General features: G+C 55.3%; 2 protein-coding genes across 8 annotated transcripts in view; one reads left to right on the top strand and one right to left on the bottom strand.

Moving 5' to 3' along the window:
- PDPR (pyruvate dehydrogenase phosphatase regulatory subunit) overlaps window positions 1-9439 on the top strand; it is a 28460-nt gene extending 19021 nt beyond the window's left edge. For all 4 annotated transcript variants that reach the window (XM_087739030.1, XM_087739029.1, XM_087739033.1 and 1 more), the window contains exon 18: window positions 970-9439. In XM_087739030.1, coding sequence (XP_087595156.1) covers window positions 970-1374 — 405 coding nt within the window. In that variant the 3' untranslated portion in view covers window positions 1375-9439. The remainder of the gene's footprint in view (window positions 1-969) is intronic.
- Window positions 9440-10122: 683 nt separating this feature from the next.
- Window positions 10123-23892, bottom strand: ST3GAL2 (ST3 beta-galactoside alpha-2,3-sialyltransferase 2). Of its 4 annotated transcripts, none has more exons than XM_087739034.1 (8): window positions 23819-23892; window positions 15364-15649; window positions 14854-15279; window positions 14523-14716; window positions 13896-14075; window positions 13652-13697; window positions 13388-13507; window positions 10123-13031 (listed from the first exon to the last, which is right to left on the bottom strand). In XM_087739034.1, exons 3-8 carry the CDS (start codon window positions 15184-15186, stop codon window positions 12858-12860), a joined length of 1047 nt encoding a protein of 348 aa, XP_087595160.1. In that variant the 5' UTR covers window positions 15187-15279; window positions 15364-15649; window positions 23819-23892; the 3' UTR covers window positions 10123-12857. The 4 variants fall into 4 exon arrangements, with proteins under 4 accessions (XP_087595160.1, XP_087595162.1, XP_087595163.1 ...); XM_087739036.1 differs by lacking the exon at window positions 23819-23892 and adding an exon at window positions 21643-22053; XM_087739037.1 differs by lacking the exon at window positions 23819-23892 and adding an exon at window positions 20706-20766.
- Window positions 23893-24252: the final 360 nt, after the last annotated feature.

Raw genomic sequence — 24252 nt, 5'->3', positions numbered from 1 at the left:
GAAAACTGAAATCACCTCCTGCAGCGGGATCTGCTATTGCCACAGGGGTGGGTGGGAGAGCAGTACTGAACGGAAAAGACTGCCATCCAAGTGGGTAGATATATCGGTTTTTTGATGGAGCTGTGTGCAGTGCGTAACGATAACCTATATTCTTGTACTTCATAAAGGTGCTAAAAATATCTAAAATATTCTGTCTTCCTCCTTCCTGGGCAGCATTCCTAGTGATCTGTGTAGTATCCTGCGTTGCTCATGTGTGCAGTGCTCAATATAGTGAGGGTGCTGTGTACCTTACAGGTGCTCAGAGTTCATGTTTCTCCCAGCTGTCTTCCCAGTCTGATGAAGCAAAAAGCCAGACTGTGCCCCAAGTGGCATTTAATGAAGTTAAATATGAGGATAGGTGCCAAGAAGAGGTGTTCTCTATTTTCACTAAAACAGGGGAGTTCTTCATTTTTATTGAAACATAGAACAGCATAGAGTTGTATCCTGCTTGTTGTGGTGGCAGGTGCCATCTCTGTCACTTGCTTGTTGCCTTCTTTCTCACATCTTTGCACAAGCCAAAAGAAATGCTTGTATCAAATAATTCAGAGAAGGGAATGTAGTGATTAGGGACAAAAATTTCATATGTTGTTACTGTTTCCCTCTGGTTTATAAAACATGGTAGACTTCTGGAACCAGAAAAATGGCAAAAACTAGAATGGTGGCATGTTTTCACTACAGTTAAAATTAGAATGAATTTTTTAAAGGCCCACCTCACAAATATTTTTGTGTCTTTTAACATCTGGAACAACAAACGTGACAGGAAAGCTTCTGTCTGAGCTGGGCTTCTTGCCTATAGAAGCAGCCTGTCTTGATAGGGCATGAGTTCCAAGCGCAAATTCACCTTGTGTCAGTAAGCGTGTCTGCTGAAACTCACTGCAGCTGCTACAGTTCATGTTCCTTTCACCATCTGATGCTTCCTTTTCTCCGCAGGGAATGCAGTTTGTTGGCCAGGAGGCACTGTTGGAACAGAAGCAGAACGGTGTGTACAAGCGCTTTATCATGTTCATTCTTGAGGACCATGACACAGATATGGACCTCTGGCCCTGGTGGGGGGAGCCCATTTTCCGCAATGGCCGCTACGTGGGCAAGACCACCAGCAGTGCCTACAGCTACACTCTGGAGCGCCACGTCTGCCTCGGCTTCGTGCAGCACTTTGATGAGAAGACGGGAGAAGAGCTGGTGGTAACAACTGACTTCATCAACCAGGGCGAGTATGAGATCGACATTGCTGGGCAGCGCTTCCAGGCCAAAGCCAAGCTCTACCCCTTCAGCTCCCTCTTCACGCACCGTCGCCGTAAGGATGAGGTGGAACTGAGTGGCTACCAAAGGGAGTAGTGCTGACTAGACCTGACCTGCTCCTTTTCCCAAGCTGGAGTCTTCTTCCACCATCTACCAGTCCTTTCTCCCCACCCCATATATTTCTTTCTTTTCCTTTCTTGTCTTGCAACTTTTAAACTTTTTCCAGTGTGTTACATTTTGTATATTTTAAAACTTTAATTCTCAAGCTTTCTCATCCTGTCTGTCTCCCTCCTTCAACCCTTTGCTCGCCAGGCTCCCCTGTGCCCCAGTGGATGAAGCACAGTCCTGATCATGCATCCCGACGTCCGTGGGAAGCCTGCATATAGGAGCGAACCCCACCAGAGGCCCTAGCCTTATGGTGATGGGAAGGGTTCGGGTGAACCCCTGAGGACTATGCCCTTCCCCTCTCCTCCAGCATAAGGCGTGGGACAGCAGGTATTTGCTGCCTGTAGTTCAGATGAACGCTGTGACTTCACCCTGCTTTCCGCGTATCACGTTGTAGAGGGGCCGGTGCGTCGATGCACACAGCAATAGAACGATCAGCTACCTCACTGGCACGAGACATAGCGTTGTGTGAGCAGCAGCCAAGAGACAGGTTTTGGTATAGTCCAGCCTGTCACTGCCCTCCTTTGTCCACCATTATTTTTCCCTAACAGGGAGTCAAGTAGATTTAATCATCAGATCATTGAGATGACAGTAGTGCTGGTAAGTTGGTTGTTGCTGGGACTGGATTTTTTGCGTGGGGTCACTAAAACTAAATGGCCTTCTGTATATATAATTGCAGATCAACATGTGTGTTTCACTTCTATAAAGGAATGGGATTTGTTTTTTTTATTAGCAAAAATACTGATTTCTAACAAGGACAGATGTTAGTGTTTAATGTTAATAGCAGTGTTGAAATGCTGTTTCAGCTGCACAGTATACAATCTGGAGATTTTCTTTCACTTCTGTTTGATTATGTGACTCAGGCTTGTCTGGCAAGGTTCATGCAGTGAACACAAGTTTCATGTAAAACTTGGGTTGGTTTGGGGAACTTGAGCAGCAGGAGGGGACAACATCTTGTGTTTTTAGCTGCCCCTGGTTATTTTGAAATTAGAGGAAAAGACTCAGCATTTGTCTCACCTGTGGTGCTGGCAGTATTGCAAGAAACACTGGGTTTTCTTCTGGTGGTAAGGAAGCATCTCGGCAGCTCCTGCCGGACTCAAGAAGTTGTCTTCTGTTTTTCTCCTCAAATCTGTTGCACTTTTTACTTCTCTGTCTTGGCAGTACCTCAGCTGAAGGGATTGAATAGAGGGAGCGTAGGGAGTGTGGCAGTGGGATTACAAATTGCTTTCCTTCAGCAAAGCTCTGCCATCATGCTCCTCATACAGATGCTTCAGACAGTGCAGCCGGGATTCACCCCTTCTTCAAGTGTCAAGATGCGCTGAATCAAACACTGATGGTAAACGGTAAAGAAGCGGGGGGGGGGATGCTGAATTGGATTGCACACATTTACATCTTCTTTTTCTTCTTCCCATTGTGAGCACAATCAAAAGCAAAGATTCTCGTTATTTACTTGAAAAAGATCTGTTAAACGTTTTCTCTGTTTTCCCTGCCTCTCCCACCCGCGTACTCCTCACGGTCTTTCTCCTCCAGCCTCGTTCTGTCTGGAGCTCAAACACAACCTTGCACTGATGTCTGCCCTGTCAGCCATCATGAACATTTTCTCTATGATACAGAACCTTTTTTGGGCACTTTCTTTTCCAGTTAAATGGCAAGCATCAGTAGTGTAAATATGAGCTCAAAACCTTGCCTGGTTCTTTTTTTAAGTTTGCTTTCTGCTGTTTTAGTTGCTTCAGGTCATGCCTTCGGTTGAGTCTTCGGTCTGCCAGTTCACGATCCAGATGTTCTCAGCATGCAAAAGTAGTTAGATGGCCCTAAGGCAGCGAAGATGAAAGTCCAAAACCTTTACACCTCAAAGCAGGTTGTCAGAGCAAGCTCCCCCATCCAGGGTGATACAGAAGCTGTGAAACCTAGGAGAGTCAGGAAAGGGTTGTAAGAGAATTAAGGATTTGAGCATGTGGTGTAGTAGGTTGAACGTAGATGTCACTTCTTTGAGCATGCTCTCCTTTGTGAGTGGTGAATTCCTTTGTAGTGTGTGACCTCTTCAGGGATTTCAAACTTACTTTCAAATTGACATGCAAAAATTCCCCAGTCTCTGAAACGTAGTGACCATAGTACGACAGCTTTTCGGGATCTCTCAGCTGAGATTACCCTGCATGGCTGTTGAAGGCGGAGATAGTCATTTATTCCAAATTCCCCTATTATTGCTCTGTGAATGAAAATTTTGCCTGATGTATCAGGATTAATTGTTTAAATGAAAGGTTCATAAGGCATCTAATAGCAGGTCGCTTCTTGCATCTCTTTCCCACATAGAGGGTTACTGCAATCCCACTATTCCCGTGCTGGATGTGCGTACCAAGGAGGACCTCTGCTCTACCAGCCTGCCACCTGGGAATACTGCACCAGGTCGCTCAAAAATATTTCTCCATCCTGTTGTCCCTCCATTGGTTTTATGGGATGTTGCTCTGCCTTCCTTAGCCAGGGAAACAGGCATTCGACCAAACAAAGTGTTTTATACGTGATCCTCAGGATGTATCTTAGAATAGCCCTTCCGATTAGAGTTTGTTGGCCATTTGTCATCACCGGTGAGGCATAATACTTCTTCAGGAGAAAACAAAGTATACAGCTGAGGTGAGCTAAAGTACTTAATCCAACTCCTGAAGAGAAATTTTAGCTCGAACCATTCAGTTTGTTCTCTGCAGAGTTAGAACTAGTTAAGACCAAACTGGAAAGTTAGCAGCATGCTGTCCTCTACCAACCACTCATTCCTGAAGTATCATTTAAGTTGCAGCCAGATTATATTCCTCCTTGTGATTATTTTTTCTTTTCCCTAATTTATAGGTGCCTGTTAGTTCCTCTGACAACTTTTGATACGGGCGTCTCTTCCCACAGCAGTTCTGACAATAAAATTGTGTTTTATGAGCTACTTTTGTCATTATGTCTGCTCAGGTTTACTTTATGTCTAGATCTATTGACTTTTCAGTACCAAAAATAGAGAGTGGAAATAATTTTCCATCATGCCAATAGACATAGCAACATTTTCTGTAATGTTACGTTTGCTGTTTGAGACTTAGAGATAGGTGGTCTGATAATTGTCAGTCTTGCAGCTCATTAACGCCTACTCTGGCTTTCCCTGCTATGAATTCTGATTCTTGTTTCATATCCAAACCTGTAGTCTTTGGCTGCTGTTCAAGCTTAGTCGATTTAATTTCTGGCACCTATTTTTAACCTTATAATGTTCAAGAATAGTTTGCCTTCACCAGCTTGAGTACCCGTCAAGGGGACAATTGGATAGCATGTTTTAAAATAGTGCTAGATACCGAGACCGAGGAAGGTCCTTCTAGTGTCATGTTTTCTTCCAGAGGTATTAAACGGTGATGTAAGACTCTAATCACTTTATCTGATGACTAAAAGTAGAGTGCCTAATAAAAGAACAAAATCAGTTCAGGAGTTACCACCTTCAGTACAACTTCAAATTAGAAAATTAGAAATTGGATCTTGGAAGCTGCTATGCCACAGTCAGCATCTAAGGTGTTAAATAACGTGAACTGTAAAATTATACATCACGATTCTCATCCTTAAAAATGCCTTAAAATGCTGTCTGCTGAGAAAGGCCGTTTGTTCTCATTCTGCGTGGTAAGACTATGAACGTTGGATGGGAAATACTGAAACAGCATCCCGCTCCTCTGCAGCGAGAGGGGTAACGGCCTCGTTCTGTGCCGAAGCAGCAGCAGCAGGTCTGCCCCGTGCACCTCATGCGTAGCAGTTGCAAGGGTGTTATCAGTTCTCTGAGTCTTGCTGTCCAGAATGGGAACAGTCCTGTAGATTTTGTTCATGCAGGCACCTTTGCAAGAGAAACACTTGAAGGGAAGCTAACTGGAATTTAGTATGAGAAAATAATTTCTCTTTTTGGATAAAATATTATAGGTTGAGCATAACCCATTTTAGAATAAACGTATTACCCATCAGTGACAAATGTTAAGGAGAGCGTGGCCCGTGGGGGATACGCCACTGTGGGTGGCGTGCACTTGGCACGTGTAGGCTTGTTTTTTCTTACCCCAGAAGACAAAATCTGAGTGGGTTTGCTAGCGTGGCAGTGGTGAATTCATCTGCATGTACAGCATTCCTGTACGCTGGAAGAGCTTGCTTGCCCCAGTGTTGTCTGTAGTGTAGGGAACCCATGTGGCAGCCTCTTCCATTAAATGATTTCTCCAGAGGTATTTACGTTGTCTTACCCTTGTTGCGTCCTTTCCTAACTTCTCGTGTTTTGTTAGTCCTTGAGTGAGTACTGAAAGGCTTGAGTAAAATTGGTGTTAGAGAAGAGGGACTTTATTGTTCATATTTAATGATCTGAGGATAAAATTAAATCAGTCTATTTAAGAATGATGTTTTCTGTTTCAGGAGGGTGTGTTATAGTGATTTTCACATCTGTCTTTGCCAGACTTAGTTTCTTCTTGTTTTCTCTGTGCTGACTTCAGTGTCCAGATTTGATGTGCCTTGTTGGACAGTTTCTTCTTATTTTGTGGCAAGGAGGGGAAGCTATGTGAAACTTGCACTGCATCTCCAAGTCTTGTTGTAAGCCCGGATTCCTCCTTTCTGCTGTTGCGTTCAAGGTGCCACCAGTTTTGTTCCTTTTCCTGCAACACCTCCAGCCTGTGCTGCTGTAGGACCTCTTGTGCGCAAGGTTCCTCTCCTGGCTCCACCATGTGCTTCATCATCTGGGCCAGGTTGGCTCTACATCTGTCTCTCTCCATTGATTTAAGCTCCTCAGCTTTCAGTTGGTGCAGATACCAACATCCGAAGCCTCAGGCGGGTTTGTGGCCGCTGTATATTGTATCGTTTAACTCTCCCTCTCCCTGTGCCAGGGTTTTCCCTCTCTCCTTAGTACTTCTCAATCTCTTTCCTCAGGCAGCTGAGCGCATTAGTTCCCTTTGCCCATCAGAGAGCGAGGCACGGCGAAATAAAAACAGGCAAGGGGATGGCAGAGCAGCTGAGCTGAGGTGGAAGGAAAGGTGTGATAGCGGTTTGATCCTTTGCCCGTTACTCAACCACTTAAGCCCAGCCTTGGAGAAATGATCAGCCCTGATTCCCAGCTCAGGGAGCATCTTCCTCTGCAGCCTCAGTGCTGGACACGTGCTGAGCCATAGCGATGGCTCTGGACAGAATCGGGACAGAGTTATTGAGGAAGCGAGAGCAGAGGTGGCACTCGCTTTCCAACACAGGTTTCCCTCTATCATTTCTTGTTCTGATGAAGGAAACCGTGCTGCACGGAAGAGGTGGGGAGCGTGTGCACCAGGTTGCTCCAAACACTTGTCTCTCTCTGGCACCTGCTTGCAAGCGGTGTCTAACTGCAAAGGTACAGCACTGACATCGGCGTGCTCGGGCTAACCTTGTCCTTCCAGCACACTGCAACCAAAATGGTTACATTTTGGGAAGAAATCTATAGAAACAAGGTAGATTCCATGTTTCGAGGGGGGGGGGGGAAGTTGCTTTCAAGGGCAGAAGTCATTCTGATTTCAAACAGAACGCTTAGCTGCTGATAACGTCCAGCAAAATGTTCACAACTTTCAGATTTGTCTTCCCAAATGATTTTATTATAATACTTGGTCAGGTTAATTTCTGCCCATTTGGGGATGCTTTTCTGTTTTAAACTACCTTTTCCTTAACTGATTGTTTGGGTTTTTATTAAAAACCAACCATTCAGTCAGGGAACAGGGCTTGGGGAAGGAGGGGTTAATGTCATCAGGTGACTTCATGCTGTCTCTAAAAAACATTTGAAAATTTTCTTTGCACTTTAAACTTTCCTTAAGCGTTATGATTGTAGCATGCTTCTAGCCCTCGGCAAGAGCAGTCTTTGCATTTGAGGGAGGAAAAACTTTAAATATTTGTAAATGCCTTAAAGCTTTAGATGAGGTGTTTGGGCACTGATTGTGCCTGCCATTTGATTTTCTTCCTGGAGAGCTGTGTGCCGAGTGTACAGAGCAGCCACAGAGGTCGGCAGATATTTTTGAGCAAGCACTGGGGATGGTGGACACTGCTGTTGCGGTATGCTGCTGGTCTGAGGCTGGAATTTGTATCGAGCTAAACTAAATGAGCTGGGAGCCCCCGTGCCTGTACAGCTGTCTGTGCTGATACCTTCCCTTTGTTTTCCCCAGAAATGAATTTATTCGGTATATCACTCATGCTATAATGGATTTTATTCTTTCTTTAAAGAAAGAAGCCTGGGCTGCTGCAGAGTACTTTGTGAGTGTCTCGTTGCATTAAAAGAAACAAAATTCTCTGCTTGAACGCTTCCCGGCTGTACCGGCTGACGTTTGCAGGCAGGAGTCAGGAGAAGCGGGAGCGGAGGGGATCTTCTGCTGCCCGTAATGTTTGTTGAGATGGCTCTGAGACTTCTCATCTCCCATTTGTCTCAAAGTTGTGCTGCTAGATTCCCAATGTCAGGCTGGCTTCTGAGTTACAGCACAAAACAAAGCGCTGCTTTGCAGGTGTGGCACGCTATGCTGATTTACTTAGTTAAGAGGTATCGCCTGTTTGGAATAAGGTATCTCCGTGAAGAGGATTGGTAAATTATAATGAAAGAGGCACTGGAGAAAGGTGTTCACATTAATATTTACTGTTGTCAATGCTGGTAACAGCTGATCTTCCCTCAGGGATGCTCGACACCTGCTACAAGCAGAGCAGATACTTGGGAGTTGTCAGCCATCCCAACTAGGGCATGATCCATTCTGTAGGCACGGAGAAAAATCCCGCGATCTTGCCTTTCACCGTGGCACCACTGAGATTTCTTCCACGCTACAAATAATTTTCCCTACTTTTCCCGTAGTGGGACAGGTTTCGCTTACACCTTTCTTCCAGTATAACTGGAGGCAGGTTGATGTCCCTGAAGTTGCTGGCGGGTTCTCCTGCACCTCATGGTCAGGCCTGCGGCAGGGCACATCCCTGCTTGATAGGTGCTTCTGCCAGAGAAGCGACCCAGCCTGCGCTTGGGGGGAAGGAGTATGCCTGTGCTGGGAGCGCAGTTGTTTCCAGACCGCCTGCCAGGCAGCTGACTGATAGTAAAGTTTCCTGCATCTTCGGGAAAAGCTGGGGAAAACCCTTTTTGGCCCAGATCAGCTCGGTGCTGCTGCTCCTCCTGAGACAACGTGCTTGCTTTCTGCCACTTTCTGCTCTGTTCCCAGCTGTGCACGCGTGACGGCTCCCGCCGTTGCCGGTTTTACGGGAGACCCGAGCTCTGTGGGAGAAGGGCTCCTCGCTTCTTGGACAGGTACCCAGTGCAGGTGTCCCGAGCAGAGACTGCCATCTTGTGAACTGCACCAGTACGTCCCTTCTCCACCATTGCTCCTGGTTATCAGGTGCACCAGTTTACTTGTTCAAAGCCCCGTCATGCTTTTATCAATCTCCCGAGACCAGATTTTAAAGGGCTGGGAGGACTTCTGAAGTGTGCTACTGCCAAAATTTTAAGAACAACTGAAGTTTGAACCCATAAAAACATTTTTCTAGTGCCTTATGCTCGTGAATGTTGTGCAGTGGATGTAGGTGGGGTGGGACAGAGCAAGGAGCAACCTCAGTAGCGTGGTTTCCCATCCACTACAGCCATCGCCCTCTCCCCTCGCAGGGTCTCGGCAAGCAGACGCCAACAGATCATCTCTGCAGCGCAGGGGGATTAAAAAATCCCTTTGAGATCTGGGGTTGTAGAAATGTTAAACTGTAAAACCTTGCACCGGGTGGTCTGCCTTGGAGAGGAGCAGTGGTCTCGCCTCTGCCGGTTTCGGATTCAAAGGGGTTTAGGAGAGACAAAGCTGCTCTGATTGCTAGACCGCGTGGCGGAGGACACAGACAGTTGTTCCCAAGCGCACAAGTTGGGGTGAGTTTGCTGCTCTCCGCTGAGGCCATGTTGTTATGTATGCTGTATTTATATCGTGCTTTATTTCATTTAATGTATTGGTTGGCTTCAATGTTGCTAGGTTTGTATATTAATAAAGAGGCGTTTTAACTACTCCCGAATTTGATGATTTGTTATGCAAGAGCCTTGTGTGTCTTTCAGGATCCAGACCCCGTGGTCATCTGGATGGATCCTGCAGGGATGCCGGGGCTGTTGCAGGGTCCAGCCTTTGGCGCTGGGAGCTGGAGCACGCCCTGGCTCTGCTGGGTCACCCCAGGGAAAGTCGCTTCCCCTGCCTGCGCCTCCTTTCAGAATTACATCCTCCAAGAGTTTGTCTGTCTCGTTCCCTGCGCCCGTGCAGGGGCTCAGGGCCATGGGCCGTGTGGGACCCGAGGATGGTCAGGAGGGCTGTATCAGACACGGACGCGGGGTCTGGGTGAGCAGAGCCATCACCTAACGGCAGGCCCTGGCCGGGGGGGCTGTGTCAGGGCTCTGCTGCTGGGCACCCAGGCCAGCGCGGGGCCGCGCTCAGCTCCTGCTCCAGTGGACGGGTGTCAATCGCAGCTGGCCCAGCTGTAGCCCAATGGAGAGCAGAGGAAACGGAGGAGGAGAGGGAGAGGATCAGGATCCTCCCTGGCCCCACAAACCCTCCCGCTCCCTTTCCTGACCCCACCGACACCTGGGCTTGGGTGCCGGCGCAGGCATAGCGGGCAGGGCTACCTGAAGGAAAACACAGAGCAGATCCGATGCATGGTTTTTATTGACTTTTTTTTAAAAAAAAAAAGTTGTTTTAAGACAGTTGTGTGCAGAAGTACCCATGTACACAGAGGCTACGGGCGAAGCTACCCGCCTGCTCCTAGCCCTAGGTCAGAGCACTGGCCTCTCCCTCTCCCGGCGGGGCGGGAGGCGATGGGTGCTCCATCAGGCACCGCGTGATGAAGACTACCTCTGCCGGGTGGGCAAGCCTGGGCACCTCCTCCCTGCCTGTCCCCTGCCCGTAGCCTCTGCCTACATCTCCTCTATGTACAGTACAGTGGTGCTCGTCGGCGCCGCGACCGCGGCCCCCTCCCCGCCGGACGTGCAGCGTGCTCCTCGTGCCTGTGGCCGGCAGCCGCTCTGCCAGAGAAACAGAAGTGGTCGCGAGTCCTAGCGGGACAGCTTTAAATAAAAAATAATAATAATAATAGTAATAATAATAATTAAAAAAAAAAGGCAGGGGGGAAGTTAGCCAAAAAAATACTGTCAGGGCAGCAAGGAGACGTGAGCGCGCCCTTTGCCGGATGCTGGCGCTGTGCTGCCGGTGGGTTTGGTACCGGGGTTTGGTACCTGGCGTCTCTGCTCGCCCCGTGATTGTCTGGCCTGGCCCTGCTCAGCTGGGACAGGAGCGGGTCCAGCCTCATCACGCTGGACTGGGCCTCCCCAGCCACCAGCGTGGTGGCCTGGCTGCATCCCTGTCTCCCCCAGCAGCACTTCCCAGCTGAGATCCAGCCCGGCGCCAGGAGGGAAGCAGGTGCGACTGCCAGATAAATCGGCCGAGCCCCTACCGCCGGTGCGGGAGCAGGCACAGCCCGGCATAGCCGACAGGAGATAGTCAAGGCACTCGTTGTTGTTCATGGTTTTTTGTTTGTTTTTTAAATTGTCTTCCCCTAAGAAAAAACCAACCTAGGAAGGTGGAGACCAGGGTTCCCTATAACCTGCCTCCGTGTCCCAGGGAGAGGAGCGGGGTTCAGGGCTGGCCCTGGCAGTCGCGGGTGGGTGGGCTGTTCTCACCGGGGCGGCACTGCTTCTACCAGAACGTGCCACAAAACGTGGTTTTAAAGCCCTGCGGACAGAAAAGACGAAGGTCCCAGCGCAGGGGGATGTTCAGTGCCTGCTCCAGGCAACCTGAACCCTCACGTTTCACGATTGCAGAGATAAACCTCACACAAAAAAAAAAAAAAAAAAAAAAAAAAAAAAAAAGAGAAGAAAACCCTGAAAAACAACCAAACTGAAGCAGAGAAACAGGTAAGAGGCTGCTACAGAAAAGCCAGATACAAAAGGGTAAAAAAAACCCCAAACTCAAAGCGCCAAAAAACCCTATGGTGATTGTTCCTCAAATAACTATTGCAACCAGGTGGTGCAGGCAGGGCTTCCCCGCACTGGGCTCCAGCCCCACAGCCCCTGCCCCAGTCTCACACCATGGGGCTTTGCCATCGGGCTGGGCACCCGCCGCCATCGCTGGCTGTGCAGACGGAGGGCCCCTCTCTGGGGGACCTTTTCCGTGATTGCCTTTTTCTTGAGCTTTCCAGCATCTCCTAAAAAAAAAAAACCCACCCGCCTGATTGACCCGAAGAAAGTGGTTTTAATTACACCTCTGGGGAGGCAGTTTCCTTCCCCATCCTGTGCCCGGGGCAGCCTGTCCAGCCCGAAAAGCCCCGGGTATCCCGAGGGCACCGGCTGTACCAGACTGATGTAAACCAAGCCCCACCCTCACAAACGGAGCAAAGACTTTGGGATTTCAGCTTCTCACCAGAGCTGTCTGTTTATAGCAACACAAAAGGCAAAGCACGGTTCATTCACCCACTAAAGCTATCTCTAATCTGTTTTTTCCCAGCCCAAAAGCGAAGGGAAATCTCATCTCCTTCCCTCCGGTGGGGCCGGACCTGCTGCCGCATCCCGCATCCCTTGAGGATCCTGCGAGGGAGCCCGGCTGGAGGGACCAGGCTGCCGCTCCTGCGGGTTTCTTAGCTGCCTTTTGCCCAGTCACCCCCGAAATCTGTCATACCCTTCCTCAATCTTCGGGTAGCGGAGTGGGGATGCCCGGCCCCCAAGCCAGGGTTCCTCTCCATCTCCCAGCCTGGCTGTGCCGGCAGCCGCCAGCCTGCAGCGGAGCATCGGCAATGGGCGGCTTCCCCCGGGGTTGCCGGCTCCCCACGATGGGTCCATGTGCTTGCGGCTGTGCCGAGACCTGCCTGTGTGCCGGGAGCCTTCCCCGGGGAAGTGACGGTGGCGGCTGCCCCAGGCAGGTAAAAAAAAAAAATACCAAAATAAAGGAAGAAAGAAGCAGCTGGTTCCACTGGCGAGGTTGCTCGGCCGCCATGTCTCCCTCAGCCTGGACGCGATGCTCGGGCGCTCCCCAAAGTCACCCGGCTTCGGGATTTGTATGTTTTTTTTTTTTTTTTTCTTGTCTTGTTTTAAAAAGAGCAGCATTTGGTTTGACTGTAAAGAGATGGGAGGCGGATGCCCCTGCCGCCCAGTCAGTTGCTGATTGTGTTTACAAATCCTTTCTCAGCTGGGTTTCTTAATAATAATAATAATAATAATAATAATAATAATAATAATAATAATAAAAAAGCAAAAAGTCTCCTTTAGCTCTGAACCTGATTGGCTGCTGGAGGCACCAAATATTGCCGGGGGCAGCTCCATCAGTGGCCCGGGGCCGTGCTGCCCACCCGGCGCTCATCGCCCGAAGCTGCCAGGGAGGCCCTCGCCCTCTGCCCCCGCGGGCAGCCGGGACCCAGCCGGCGCAGGGGAGCCGGAGGAGGCGCAGCCCTCAGTTCCCCCGGTAAACCTCGATCTTGCTGGTTTTGGCCAGCATGTCGATGATGTGCGCCTCGAAGTCAGCATCGTGCACCCCCGTCTTCCTGAACTCCCCAGCATAGCGGTTGTTCTCCCAGTAGTGGTGCCAGTTGCCCCGGCTGTCGGCGCCGAAGCCGAAGACGTTCACCTGCGGTGGGGAAGAGGGGGGTGAGCCAGCCCTGACCTCCCCGCCGGGCTGGGGACCCCCTCGGCCAAGCAATCGCCATGCTGCCAGGGGGATTTGGCACTGTGCCGAAGGTGTACATCCCCCTGCACAGCCTTTCTACTGTTCACGGGTGCCCATCACCGTGGTGTTAGGCAATGGGAGCAAGTGAAACTGCTGCAGTTGGACCCAAGGAAGCCACCTCCTTCCTTAACCCTGCAAAGTTTGGGATCCCAGCAAACCCATCCCATGCCAGCCAGGACCCCACAGCCCATCTGGGACCCCACAGCTCATCCAGGACCCAACAGCCCAGAGGAGGACCCTGAGGAGCCATCACCCACCTCGTCGCAGACATGGAGGGCGAAGAAGAGCACCAGCATGCCGGTGGAGGGGTAGCGCCCGTGGTGCTCTGTCCAGCGGTCGTGGATATACTTGAAGAAGGCAGGGTTGTAGATCTGCACCTGGGAGGACGGGCTGGGGTCAGCACCAGAGCCCTGGCCACGCTCCCTTTGGCTTCAGCACCCCGGGAAGATGGGGTGACGGGGGCCATGGCCAAACGGGTGCTCATTGCAGCGACTGGGACAACCCCCCCCCCCCCCCCTTACCTTTTCTTTGTCCACCCGCAGAAAAGGCTTCACGGGCGCGTATGTGCTGGGGAAAAAAAGCAGAGAAGCAGGTGAGCTCCCGGGGGTCCTGCACCCCCCAACCCCAGCCTGAGCTGCCAAGGGACCAGCACCGGGGGACGCTCCGGCAGGGAGGAACCGATGAATCCCCACTGCTCCCAGGGAAGCTGCCCCCGCAGCAGGCGAGCAGCCAGCCCGGTGCCACCAGTGCCTGCCGGGTACTTACAACCTGATCTGGCCGGTGGAGAGGGCACTGGCGATCCAGAGCAAGTCCAGGGTTTTGAAGGGCACCAGCACGAAGCTGACGTTGGCGGGCAGGTTCTTGGCACTCTCGGGGTACATGAAGTGGTGCGTGGTCCGACCGCCCACGTCACCCTCGAAACCCACCGTGGGGGCCTGGTTCATCCTGGGGAGAGAGCAGGGAAGGTGGCACTCCCTCTCCCAGCCACCCTGTCCCTTGCAGACAACACGGGCATCCCCCACCAGCTGTTGAATGGCACCGTGGAGCCGTTTCCCAGACTGCTGATGCTCAGGGTGCTGGGATGAGGTGAGGGTCCCCCCAGCCAGGCCTGGGGAGGCGGCAGGGCTGGACCTGCTCCCACCCATCCCAGGACCTGGCGGGGCCCACGATGGGCTCCTTGACTGAGCAACTGGGACCAGGCTGCGGCTGTGGCTGTGGCGTATGGCACAGGGATAACCCGCCTGGCATCTCCCGACTCACAGCAGACCCCCAAGAGATGCCGCTGTGGTGCACAGTGGGAGCTCAGCACCCACTGGTGCTGCCAGCATTGCCCCACGCCTCTGTGCTTGCCCATGGCAGGCAGCACCCCTGGCAGCGGTCCCCTGCCCTCACCGCATGACAAAGTCGTGCCCGTCTATCTCCGGCCCGTAACCAGAGCCACGCAGGTTGCCCGAGTTGCCGACCACGGCGCAGCGGCGGCAGTGGTGCGGGTCGCGGGAGCGGTAGGGATCCTCGCCCGGCACGATTTGGAAGAGCTTGCTCAGGACCTCATGGGTGTTGTGGGACTTGAACTGGGGCTGCAGCATCTGCAGGGTGGGAGAAGGAGGGTGGGGAGCATCAGCCAGCGGCCCCCTCCTCACGGGTGGAGGAGAAAGCTCTGTCCTCCCTGCCAGAGCATGCTGCTGGGGGACACATGGTGGGGGAGACCCATCCCCTCGCTCACCATCCACCACCTCTGGACGTCGGGTGGCAGGTCCATGTTCTCCTTGGTCCACACCGGGGAGATGGTGCCGTCGTAGCGCCCATCAAACCAGTTGGCAGCCCCGGCCTCCTCGGCCGGGCAGCGGCGGCAGGCGCAGCCCCGGGGGTACGGCCCCCCCTTGCTGAGCCGCTGCATGCCGGCGTAGCCGGGTACCAGCTTCACCCGGTGGATGCCGGCCAGCCCGCCAGGGTCCAGGTAGGCGATGCTGTGGTGGGAGTAGGTGAAGAGGAGGGACATGACGAAGATGAGCAGGAAGGCGGTCGAGAGGAAGCAGAAGCGCAACGAGCACTTCATGGTCAGCGGGCGGCTGAGCCGGGGAGGGCGCCCGCTCCGGCATAGGGCTCGGGCATAGGGCGCAGGATGGCGTCAGCCGGCCAGCGAGGCTCCCTGCGGGACCAAGAGCTTTAAATCACTGCCATGGTGGCGGGGGGACACAGAGCCCCTCCATGAGCCTCCACGTTCGGCTCCTACCTGCCGGGCTGCAGCTTTCCATCCGCGTGGTCCAGCCGTGGCGAGGGCCCCCGGCGACTCCACGGGCCGGGCAGAGAGCATCCGCTGCTGACCGCAGCGGCACAGGGGTCCGGCACAGCTCGGCACACCGACCTCAACCGCAGCACCGCGCCTCAGCGGCTCCTCCAGGTCCCGGCCCCGGCTGGCTCTTGGTTGCAATGGTGCTCATCGTCCCTGGGCTTTAGCTGATCTGCTGGCATGCTGCCCTCCACCGCTGGCTCAGGAACACGGCCATGACGATACCGGCCTGGAGTGGGAAGGAGGGCACAGCGGGTTAAGGGACGGCAATGCACAGGGCAGAGCTGTGGGCCTGCATCGAGCAGGAGGAGGGTGCTGGAGGGGGGGGAGAGCGAGGAGTTTGTTTATTCCCTGTTGAGCTTTGCAAAATGCCACCCAGCTCATCCCCAGCACGAGGCTGCGAGGCACAAGCCGTCCCCAAAGGGGACAAGCAGGCGTGGGGTGCAAAGACAGCCGAGATGCTGGCATCGCCTGTCCGTGCCCGCTCCTCACGAGTGGTGCCGGGGGAGCTCCCAGCAGCTCCCAGGCTGTGCCCTCCCTATCTCTGCCAGACAAAGGCTCAGCCATGAACTCGCCTCCAGAGCTGAACAAGCGGCTCCTTTCTGTAAGCTCAATCCTCCTTCTCTATCAAGCCACAAGCAGCCCCTCCAAAACCCTCTTCACCGGCTGCCACCGCCGCCAAGACAGCCGGGAAACAGCCGTTTTGCAGCCCGATGGGCGCCCCTGGTACTGACGCTGGCGGCTGTCCCCTCCCCGCGTGGCAGCGTCCCTCGGGGAAGGTCACCCGCTGGCTCGTGATCCCGGCGGGTAAAAATAGCCGGGGCAGAGGTGCTGGCGCCTGCGCCCGGGGAGGGACGGGAGGAGTGGCCAAGCCCCCCAAGCTGGGGGGAAACAAAGCCAGACCCCAGTCATCAGCCAAAAAAAAAAAAAAAAAAAAAAAAAGGCTGAAAATCCCCTTTTAACAGAGCCACTGAGCTGGGGCAGGATCCATCACCCTGGGGCTTTTTGGGGAGGGGGATGCCGGGGCAGGACCCCCCCTAAGGCCAAACCCTGCAGCGGCATCATCTCTGCTGCTCAGCCCTGGCCCCAATTAGGCCAGCGCCGAGGCCGGCAGTGCTAATTAGGAGCTGGCAGGCACTGGGATTCCTCTTTCCTACAAAAAAACATCCTCCAGAAAACACCGGCTTTCCTACTGCAGATGGAGGCTGCCAAGCCCCCCAAAAAGTTCCTTGCTGGGATGGGGGAGACCTAAGCATGGACCAAAAAATGCCCCCCCAGCCCATCACGCTGCCAGGCATGGCTGGCTCCTGCCCAAATCATTAACCCGCTGTCAAATATTTGTCTAAGCGGCAACAGCTTTTAAAGGAAAGAGCCAGAAAATGGGTGCACACCCCAGGCATGATCGTTGTCCAAGTCTTTTCCGCGGCTCAGGGGGGTTTTAATACGCCTACGCGGCACATGCACGGATGGCGAGCAACTGCAATGAGTTTCTTGGGTTGCTGCCAGCGGAAAAAAGCAGGGGTGGTTGTTAAAGGGAGGGTTTGCATCTAAGGGAGTTTGGGATAAACCCACTAAGAAGCCATAACCCCCCCAGATGCACAACACTGGAAGGTTTTGGAAGTAAAAGGCAATTTTGGACTCTTTTTAGCTGCAACGTGGCGGGGACGCCAAGCAGGATGGGCTGATCCCCCTTCCCCTGCTCCCGCCGCGCTCCGTCCCACGGGGCTTTTGAAAGGCTAAAGGAAATCGGCTATCACGTGCTCGTGGTATTTTTGTTCCCGGTGAAAGCGGGGAAAATCCCTTTCCGGCTCCCCAGCCCAGCCTGGGTCCTGCCTGCCTCATCCCGGCCCCACCGGCATCTGGAGCGCGTTTTGTAGGGCCCCATCCCAGGGCCTCCCAAAGCTGCCCCCGACCGCAGGCGGGGAAAAAAACATCCTCCAGCCCAGCTCACACGCGTTAAAGCATCCTTAAATACCAGTGGCTTATTTGAGTCATTGCTTTCCTAGCAGGGGCTGGCGGCTATTTCCATCTGTGCTGGTCCTTATAGACCCCAGCATCCATAGTATCCCAGCATTAACCATTCCCTCCCTGCTGGCTCCCGAAGTCAAAACCAACCTGCCTCCACCAAATAAAACCCCGCCGGCCAGGGGCATTGCAGGGGCTCTTTGCACCAGGTTTTGATGTTTCCTTCTTAAAATAACAGAGGATTTCAGGATTTCTTCCATGGTGAGAAAGCCCGGCTACTCAGCGATACCATTAAATACCCTCTGGTTCCCAGATTCATCTCCTGGTCTCCTTAATTGTCTCCTGAAGACCATGTCCTCATAGAATCAGAATCACAGAATCGTTTAGGTTGGAAAAGACCTTTAAGATCGTCAAGCCCAACTGTTAACCTGGTGCTGCCAAGTCCACCGCTAAACCATGTCCCTAAGCACCACATCTATATGTCTTTTAACTACTCATCAAACATGAGTTTCTCTTTGACTGCAAGAGATAATGAAGGAAGGCTATTAAAAGGTCCCGGCAAATCACTTTGCTGCTTTTACAGTTGGATGATTTCTCCGATCATATAATCTTTAATTTCAGGATGTATAATCTTTAATTTCAGGATGCAATGTGACAGCCCTGGGGCCTGGAGGATGCCTCCCCCTTCCCCATCGGCCATAATGCTTCCAGGCACATCCCTGCCTGGCTTTTTTACATCTTGTCGGCTTTGTTTGCTCAGTTCTAAGATATCCTGAGGTTGTTGACACCAATTTCCTTGCTGGTAAATGACAGGGTGGGCGTGGGAAGGAGCCGTCACCGGGAGATGGGATGTCACCCTGCTTGGGGCAGGGAGAGAAGGGGAGCAGAGGCTGCTCCTCCTGGGGATGCTGGGGCTGAAAATTCCCCCGGGAGTCCCCAGCAAACGCACCCCTGGGTGTCCGGGTGCCACCCGTCCCACGGCCCCCGTGCAGGGACACCACCTCTGCCACCGCCAAACCATTGACCAGGTGCCGGAGCAGCACCCGGCAGAAAGAAATGCCGTTCGGTGATTTGCCTTACCCAGCGGTGTCAGGCTAGGGTTCAGCGAGTGGGATTACTACAAAAATTCATAAAACTGCTCAGATTTGCTTTTTTCCATGGCCCAAGTGGCTGCCCAAGGTTGCGGCCCCCCCCAGGCGCTGCTTTAGCTGGGGAGCGTGCCGAAGAGCGCGCCCGCTCGCCTCCGCCGGGGCCGTCACCTCGAGTTAGCTCGCTGCTCCGCGGGGAACAGCGAGTGGGAATCTGCCAGGGGCAGCGCAGGAGGGAACGATGCTCCCGTCCTTCTGCATTACTTGGCTTCCAAAGCCAAACCGAGACCCGGCGAGAAAAGCACGGTTAATTAAAAAGGTCCATTCCTGCGTCGCCCATCCAGAGGGATCATATTTTCCCCTTGATTTTTTTTCCCCTCCCTGGAAGCGGGATGGGAGAGGGAACAAGGAGTGAATTCAGTGTTGGTGTAAGGATGCTTCTCCTTGCCATTAACCGATGCCATGAAGGATTGACAACCGGCAGTTGTCCAGGCACCAGGTATTAACAGCAGAAGCCAATTTCATGGGTTAAGCCATCGCCGCACCCTGACAGCAGCGAGGACCCGGTAACTTATTCTTCATCCTTTTAATTAATCATATTCTTATCAGCCAGCTCAATCAGCTAATGGAGCCAAGTTAATTGGGTTTCCCATGCTTTAAACCCTCCTCGCACCCCTGGCTGGTAACAGCAGCAATTTCAGCATTTCCTCGGGCCCAGCATCCGGAGGGGTTATTTCAGGCTCATCCCTCAGCACTGGGACAGGGCCAGGAAAGAGTGCGGGAGGCCAAATCCCCAGCGTGGAGCTGAGATGGAGCCAGTCACCACCGAGGCCATTTCCTATGGGATTTGGGAGTGCAGGACAGGTCCCAGCAGTGGGAAAGCTCAGAAAGGGATGCTCCCACCCTTGCCAGTGGATGGGGCTTGCAGAGACCGGTCCAGCAGCATCCCAAGCCCCTCGGCTCGACCGCAGCACAGCAGGGACCCCGTGGGCACCTGCCCCAGCCCGAACACCCTGCGCTGCCCGATGGGGCAATGCTGGGTGTGGGGGCTTTGGCTGCAGAGCCCATCTGGCCATCCTCCCCCCGCCAAAACACACAGTGGCAGAAGCAGCCGAGGTAGCCGTCCGCCCCCGCAGCTCACATGCACAGACTCATTGGGACAGGCGAGCCATGTGCACCAGCCCACACGGCTGATGCCCCCGTCCCCAAGAAGGGATGCTGCTCGGCCATCTGCCAGCGCCGCTTCCCCCGACTCTCCCAGCCCCCCGCAGCCCCCCAGCTCTCCCCAGGCTGCTGCAGGGAAAAAGGGACCCCCAGCCCCTGCGCCTGCGCTCCAGGGGTTTGATAAGCCCAAGGCCACGCTCGCTGCATGGCCTCGTTACACCCAGCTCCCTGTGCCGGGAGCAGCAGCCTCATCCCCAAGGCAGGACAGTAGAGGAGGGGAGGGGGACTCGCTGCTCAGCCTGATACAGAGGGGAGCCTGAACTCCTGCAGAGCTGGTCAGAGCCGAGGGGCAGACCCAGCCGTGCTGCCCTGCACCCCCAGGCACCCGTCCCAAAGCCCCCAGTTTGTACCAACTGCCCCACCTGCTAGGTACCACCGAGCTGGGTACCATCAAGCCACCAGATCGGGTACCACCAGGTCAGGTACCACTTGGGTTGGGTACCACCAAGCCACTGGGTTAGGTGCCAGTGGGTAGGGTACCACCGAACCACTGGGTCACGAACCACCAGGTAAAGTACCACCGAACCACCGAGTCGCATACCACCAAGTTGGGTACCACCGAGCCAATGGGTTGGGTGTGACCAGGTCAGGTACCACCGCATCAGGTACCACTGAGCTGGCTCCCATCAAGTGGCCACGCTTGAGGCCGGCTAGCAGGTGGGGTGCTGGCGAGCCTCTGGCGGAGCAGAAGATGCAGAGCCTGGGGCTCACCACCCCCTGCTGCCTCCTCCTCTCCCCCATCCTCCCCCCAGCTCCCCGTGCAAAGCCCCCGGGCCCTGCGGGGAGCCGGCCACCCGCTGCCAGCCACGTTTCCATCTCGTCCTCCCACGGCCGCAGGCTGGGGTCAGCGGGGTCTGCCTGGTCCGTGCCCCCCTCCCTCCCTTCCACAGCATGGCTGCACCCCATGAATACCCCCAAATTGGTCTCCCCCTGTCCTCAGCTGCCTGCAAGGACATGACCACACCGCAGGCAGCCATGCTCCCCGGCAAGGGCAGGGCCCCCGCTCACCCTCCATCACCGGCACGCAGCAAGCCGCTGGCAGCACCCGGAGCCTCCCCGCCGGTGGCTGCAGCTACCAGGAGAGAACCGCTTCCCCTCCACCACTGCGGCTCGTTTTACCAGCCCGCGCCCGTTAAGTTCACGCTCAATGCCTCACCGGGAAAATATGTGCAGGAGCACAGGACGGGTGGACGCCGCGCCGGGGAGGCGCCGCCGCCGCTGCTGGCCGTGGCCTTTTGCCCGGAGAAGGCAAGCAGGGGCCCAGGGCCCCCTGTGCCTTGCTGTCCCCCTCCCTGGGGCTCAGCAGCTCTGGGGATGGGAGGCAGTGGAAACCCAAAGGCTTTTGAGGGCTGGTTGATGGGTGCTGCGACCCAAAGCCCTCCCCTCTCTCCCCCAGGACACAGCTGAGCAGAGACCTGCAAACTCAGGGCATGCTGTGGGGCAGCCCAGTAAAACCGCTCTGCTTGTGGGCAGTGCTGAGAGGCCATTGAACTCGTTAAGAAAATTTTACCTACGGGATTTCATCACAGGGATGTTACAAAAGGCTCCCCAGCTGAAGGCTGTCGATCCCAGCACGGCTCAGTTACTGCCAGGGACTCCCATTAAAGATAAAACTAGAGCAGCTCCACTGGTGAGGGAACCCGACTTCTCTCCGCTAGCTGGGTCTCTGCTCAGACACTCAGGGAGAAGGGGGAGCATTTGCATTTCCTAATTATCCCAATTACCACTGCAGATCAAAAGTCCCTTGCCGGGGACATGGTGGCACCCGGAGCAAAGTGACTGCAGCTTGCTCTGGTTTCCCGAGAGCGACTGTTACAGGGGCTATTTTAGAGCCCCCATGCTGAACAATTCATCCAGTAAAAAAAAAAATAAAGATCCACATATCACACATGCATATATATATATATATATATATATATATATAAAATTCATTATATATATTCACCATTCATCCATGTGCATTTTTGGGATATCTCTGGGAACTTCACTGCAGACTTGGGACTCAAATCTCTTGTAGTCTCCGAAAAAGCTTTCAGGAGATGCCGACAGCAAAGAGTGATGCAGAGCCGAGAGATCCCCCGGAGCCCGACGCGGAGCCCAGCAGGGCAGGGAAAGGAGGTTCCCAGCCCCTCCTGCCGCATCCCAAGCTCCCGGGGACTGGCGGGCTCCAATAAATCACAGCTCATTGAGAAGCACCGAAGCCGGCCGAGCCGCTGGAGAGCAATTAGCAGTTTGCACTCTTGCAAGAATTAAATGCAACGGGAGGAGATGAAAGACATTAAGTTGCCGGGTCCTCGGCACGGGCCAAGAGCCGGCGGGGAAACCATTGCGCCCTCGGTGCCACCAGAGCCTTTTGCCAAAAAGCGGCAGTTTGGAGCTTGTTTGGGCATGAAAATTCAAGCCCGAGTCAGTTCCCCCAGCATGCGGCTGCCGAGGCTCTCCCTGCCTGCTCTCCCTGCCTGCCTGCCTCCCTCTCTGCCTGCCTGCCTGCCTCCAGTGCCGGCGAGGCGTGGGCGGGCGAGCGGAGCGCGTCTTGCCATTCCGGAGACCCGCCATGAGCTCCTCGGAGGAGAGGGAAATGCTTTTGACAGGCAGCTGCCGCACACAAACGGCAGCGGGGCCGCTGCTCGCTGCCAGATGGGGACAGACAGACAGACAGATAGGCACGCGCACAGCAGGGGGGGAAGGCAGCCAAGGCAGCCCACCCCAAGCTTCACCACTGCGGACATGACATCTGGCTCCAATAAAAGGGGAAGAAAAAGAAAAACCAGGCCCAAAGCTCTGAGCAACTTCCCGTCCCCGCTCACCGCCCTGGCCAGGATGTGGCCGGCGCTGCTGCTCAGGACGGCGCTGGATACAGGGGAGCCCCTGGCCCCGGTGGGGGACCCCCGGATCACGGGGGGCAAAACTGCCTCCACCAGCTCGGAGCCCACCCATCTTCCCGGAGGGAAGCTCAGCAAGTTTTTGGGGGTTGATGTTATTTGGTTTCACCCAGCCATGGTTTTTGCTCGCTCGCAGCCAGAGGGGACATGGCCTTTCCTCCAGTCTCTCACCCGCTGCCTGAGTGCCATCCTCCCCCCATGAAATCTTCCTGCTGGGATGGGGAGCCCTCGCTCCAGGGAAATACTCGGGAGCTTTGCAATAAATGCTCCGGCTTTGCGGCTGGAGCCTGAGCAAAATCTCACCTTGCCCCTGTGCCGGCAGCACCCAAGCCCCTGGCGTGCGCGGGGACCCTGCGCATCTCCAGTCCCTAAAAGCCGGGCTCCAGCACCGACACTGCTCCGGCAGCTGTGCCTTGGCCAGGGAAACACGCCACAACACCGGGACAGGCACACACACCAGTGGGTTGGATGCCAATCGGATCCCACGCCAACGCCTGTGCTGGCACCCCACTCACACAGATGCAGGCAAGGGACGTTTCCCTGCTCGGTGACAGTTTCCTACCCTGTCCCCAGGGATGCTCGTGCTGTGTTTGTGAAATCTTGGCTGCCACTACCCAGGCAAGGGACGCTGTGTGTCACACGGCTACATGTCACACCACTGCTGAGGGACCTTACACGCACACTGGCACCGGCGTGTGGCACTCCCGCTGGCACCCACGCCCCTGGGCACCCGCAGCCAGTGCTCCTGCCACGGTCCCTCTCTGGGGCCACCCCAGCTCCATCTCCAGCATCCCCCCGGGTCTGGGCCCCCCGGTAGCACCCCGAGGGCCATGGCTGGAGATGGGCAGCTCCCCCGGGCTGCGGGGTGCAGCCCCAGCCCCGGCACCCCTGCCAGGGGCCAGCGCATCCTCCCCGGGCAGCACCCTGGGGCTGCACCCCCGGGCGGTGGCTGCTGCATCCTCCCTGGGGCCAGCACCGCGGGCCAGCGCATTCTCCCTGGGACCAGCACCCCCGGACCGGGGCCAGCACCCGGGGCCAGCGCATCGTCCCGGGACCAGCACCCCGGGGCTGAATCCAATGCAGCCCGAGTGCACGCTCCCCGAGGCCAGCACCCAGCGCCGGGGCAGCTCCCGGCCAGCCTCCCCCGGCCGCAGCCCGCGATCCCCCCGCCCCGGGCCCGACCCCCCGAGCCGGGCCGTAGCCCCATGCCCGCCCCGGGCCCGCTCCCCGCCGCGGTACCTGGCTCGGCTCCGGCACGGCCCCGCCGCCGGGCGCACCCGGGCCCCGCCGCCGCCGCCGCCCCCCGCGCCGCGCCGCGCCCTCCGCGCCGTGCGGGGCCGTGCCGTGCCGTGCGGGGCGGGGGGCCGGGCCCGGCAGCCTGGGAGATGTAGTCCTCGGCCGCCCGGCCGGGGCTTGTGGGACTTGTAGGAGGCGAGCGGGGCCGCGCCGCGCCCACCCGGCGCACCGGCATCCCCGGCATCTCCCCCGGCACCCAGCCCGGCACCCACCCCGGGACATCGGCGTCCCCGGTGCCCACCGCGGGACCCACCCTGGCACATCGGCGCCCCCCGGTACCCACCGCGGGACCCACCCCGGCGCATCCCCGGTGCCCACCCCGGTACCCACCCCGGCGCACCGGCATCCCCGGTGCCCAACCCCGGTACCTACCCCGG

This window comes from Nipponia nippon, unplaced genomic scaffold (genome assembly GCF_047370975.1).
Source record: "Nipponia nippon isolate SJK-2023a ecotype South Korea unplaced genomic scaffold, ASM4737097v1 scaffold_7, whole genome shotgun sequence".
In the NCBI taxonomy this organism is placed as follows: domain Eukaryota; kingdom Metazoa; phylum Chordata; class Aves; order Pelecaniformes; family Threskiornithidae; genus Nipponia; species Nipponia nippon.
This window is presented reverse-complemented; position numbering and strand designations above follow the sequence as displayed.

What these genes read in the sequence shown, in the direction of transcription:
- ST3GAL2 (XM_087739034.1), bottom strand. Translation starts at nt 15,186, where the DNA reads ATGAAGTGCTCGTTGCGCTTCTGCTTCCTCTCGACCGCCTTCCTGCTC. An exon ending in GGGCACGACTTTGTCATGCG is followed by an intron (nt 14,076 to 14,522) that starts GTGAGGGCAGGG and finishes CTCTCTCCCCAG; the next exon opens with GATGAACCAGGCCCCCACGG. An exon ending in TCCACCGGCCAGATCAGGTT is followed by an intron (nt 13,698 to 13,895) that starts GTAAGTACCCGG and finishes TTTTTTCCCCAG; the next exon opens with CACATACGCGCCCGTGAAGC.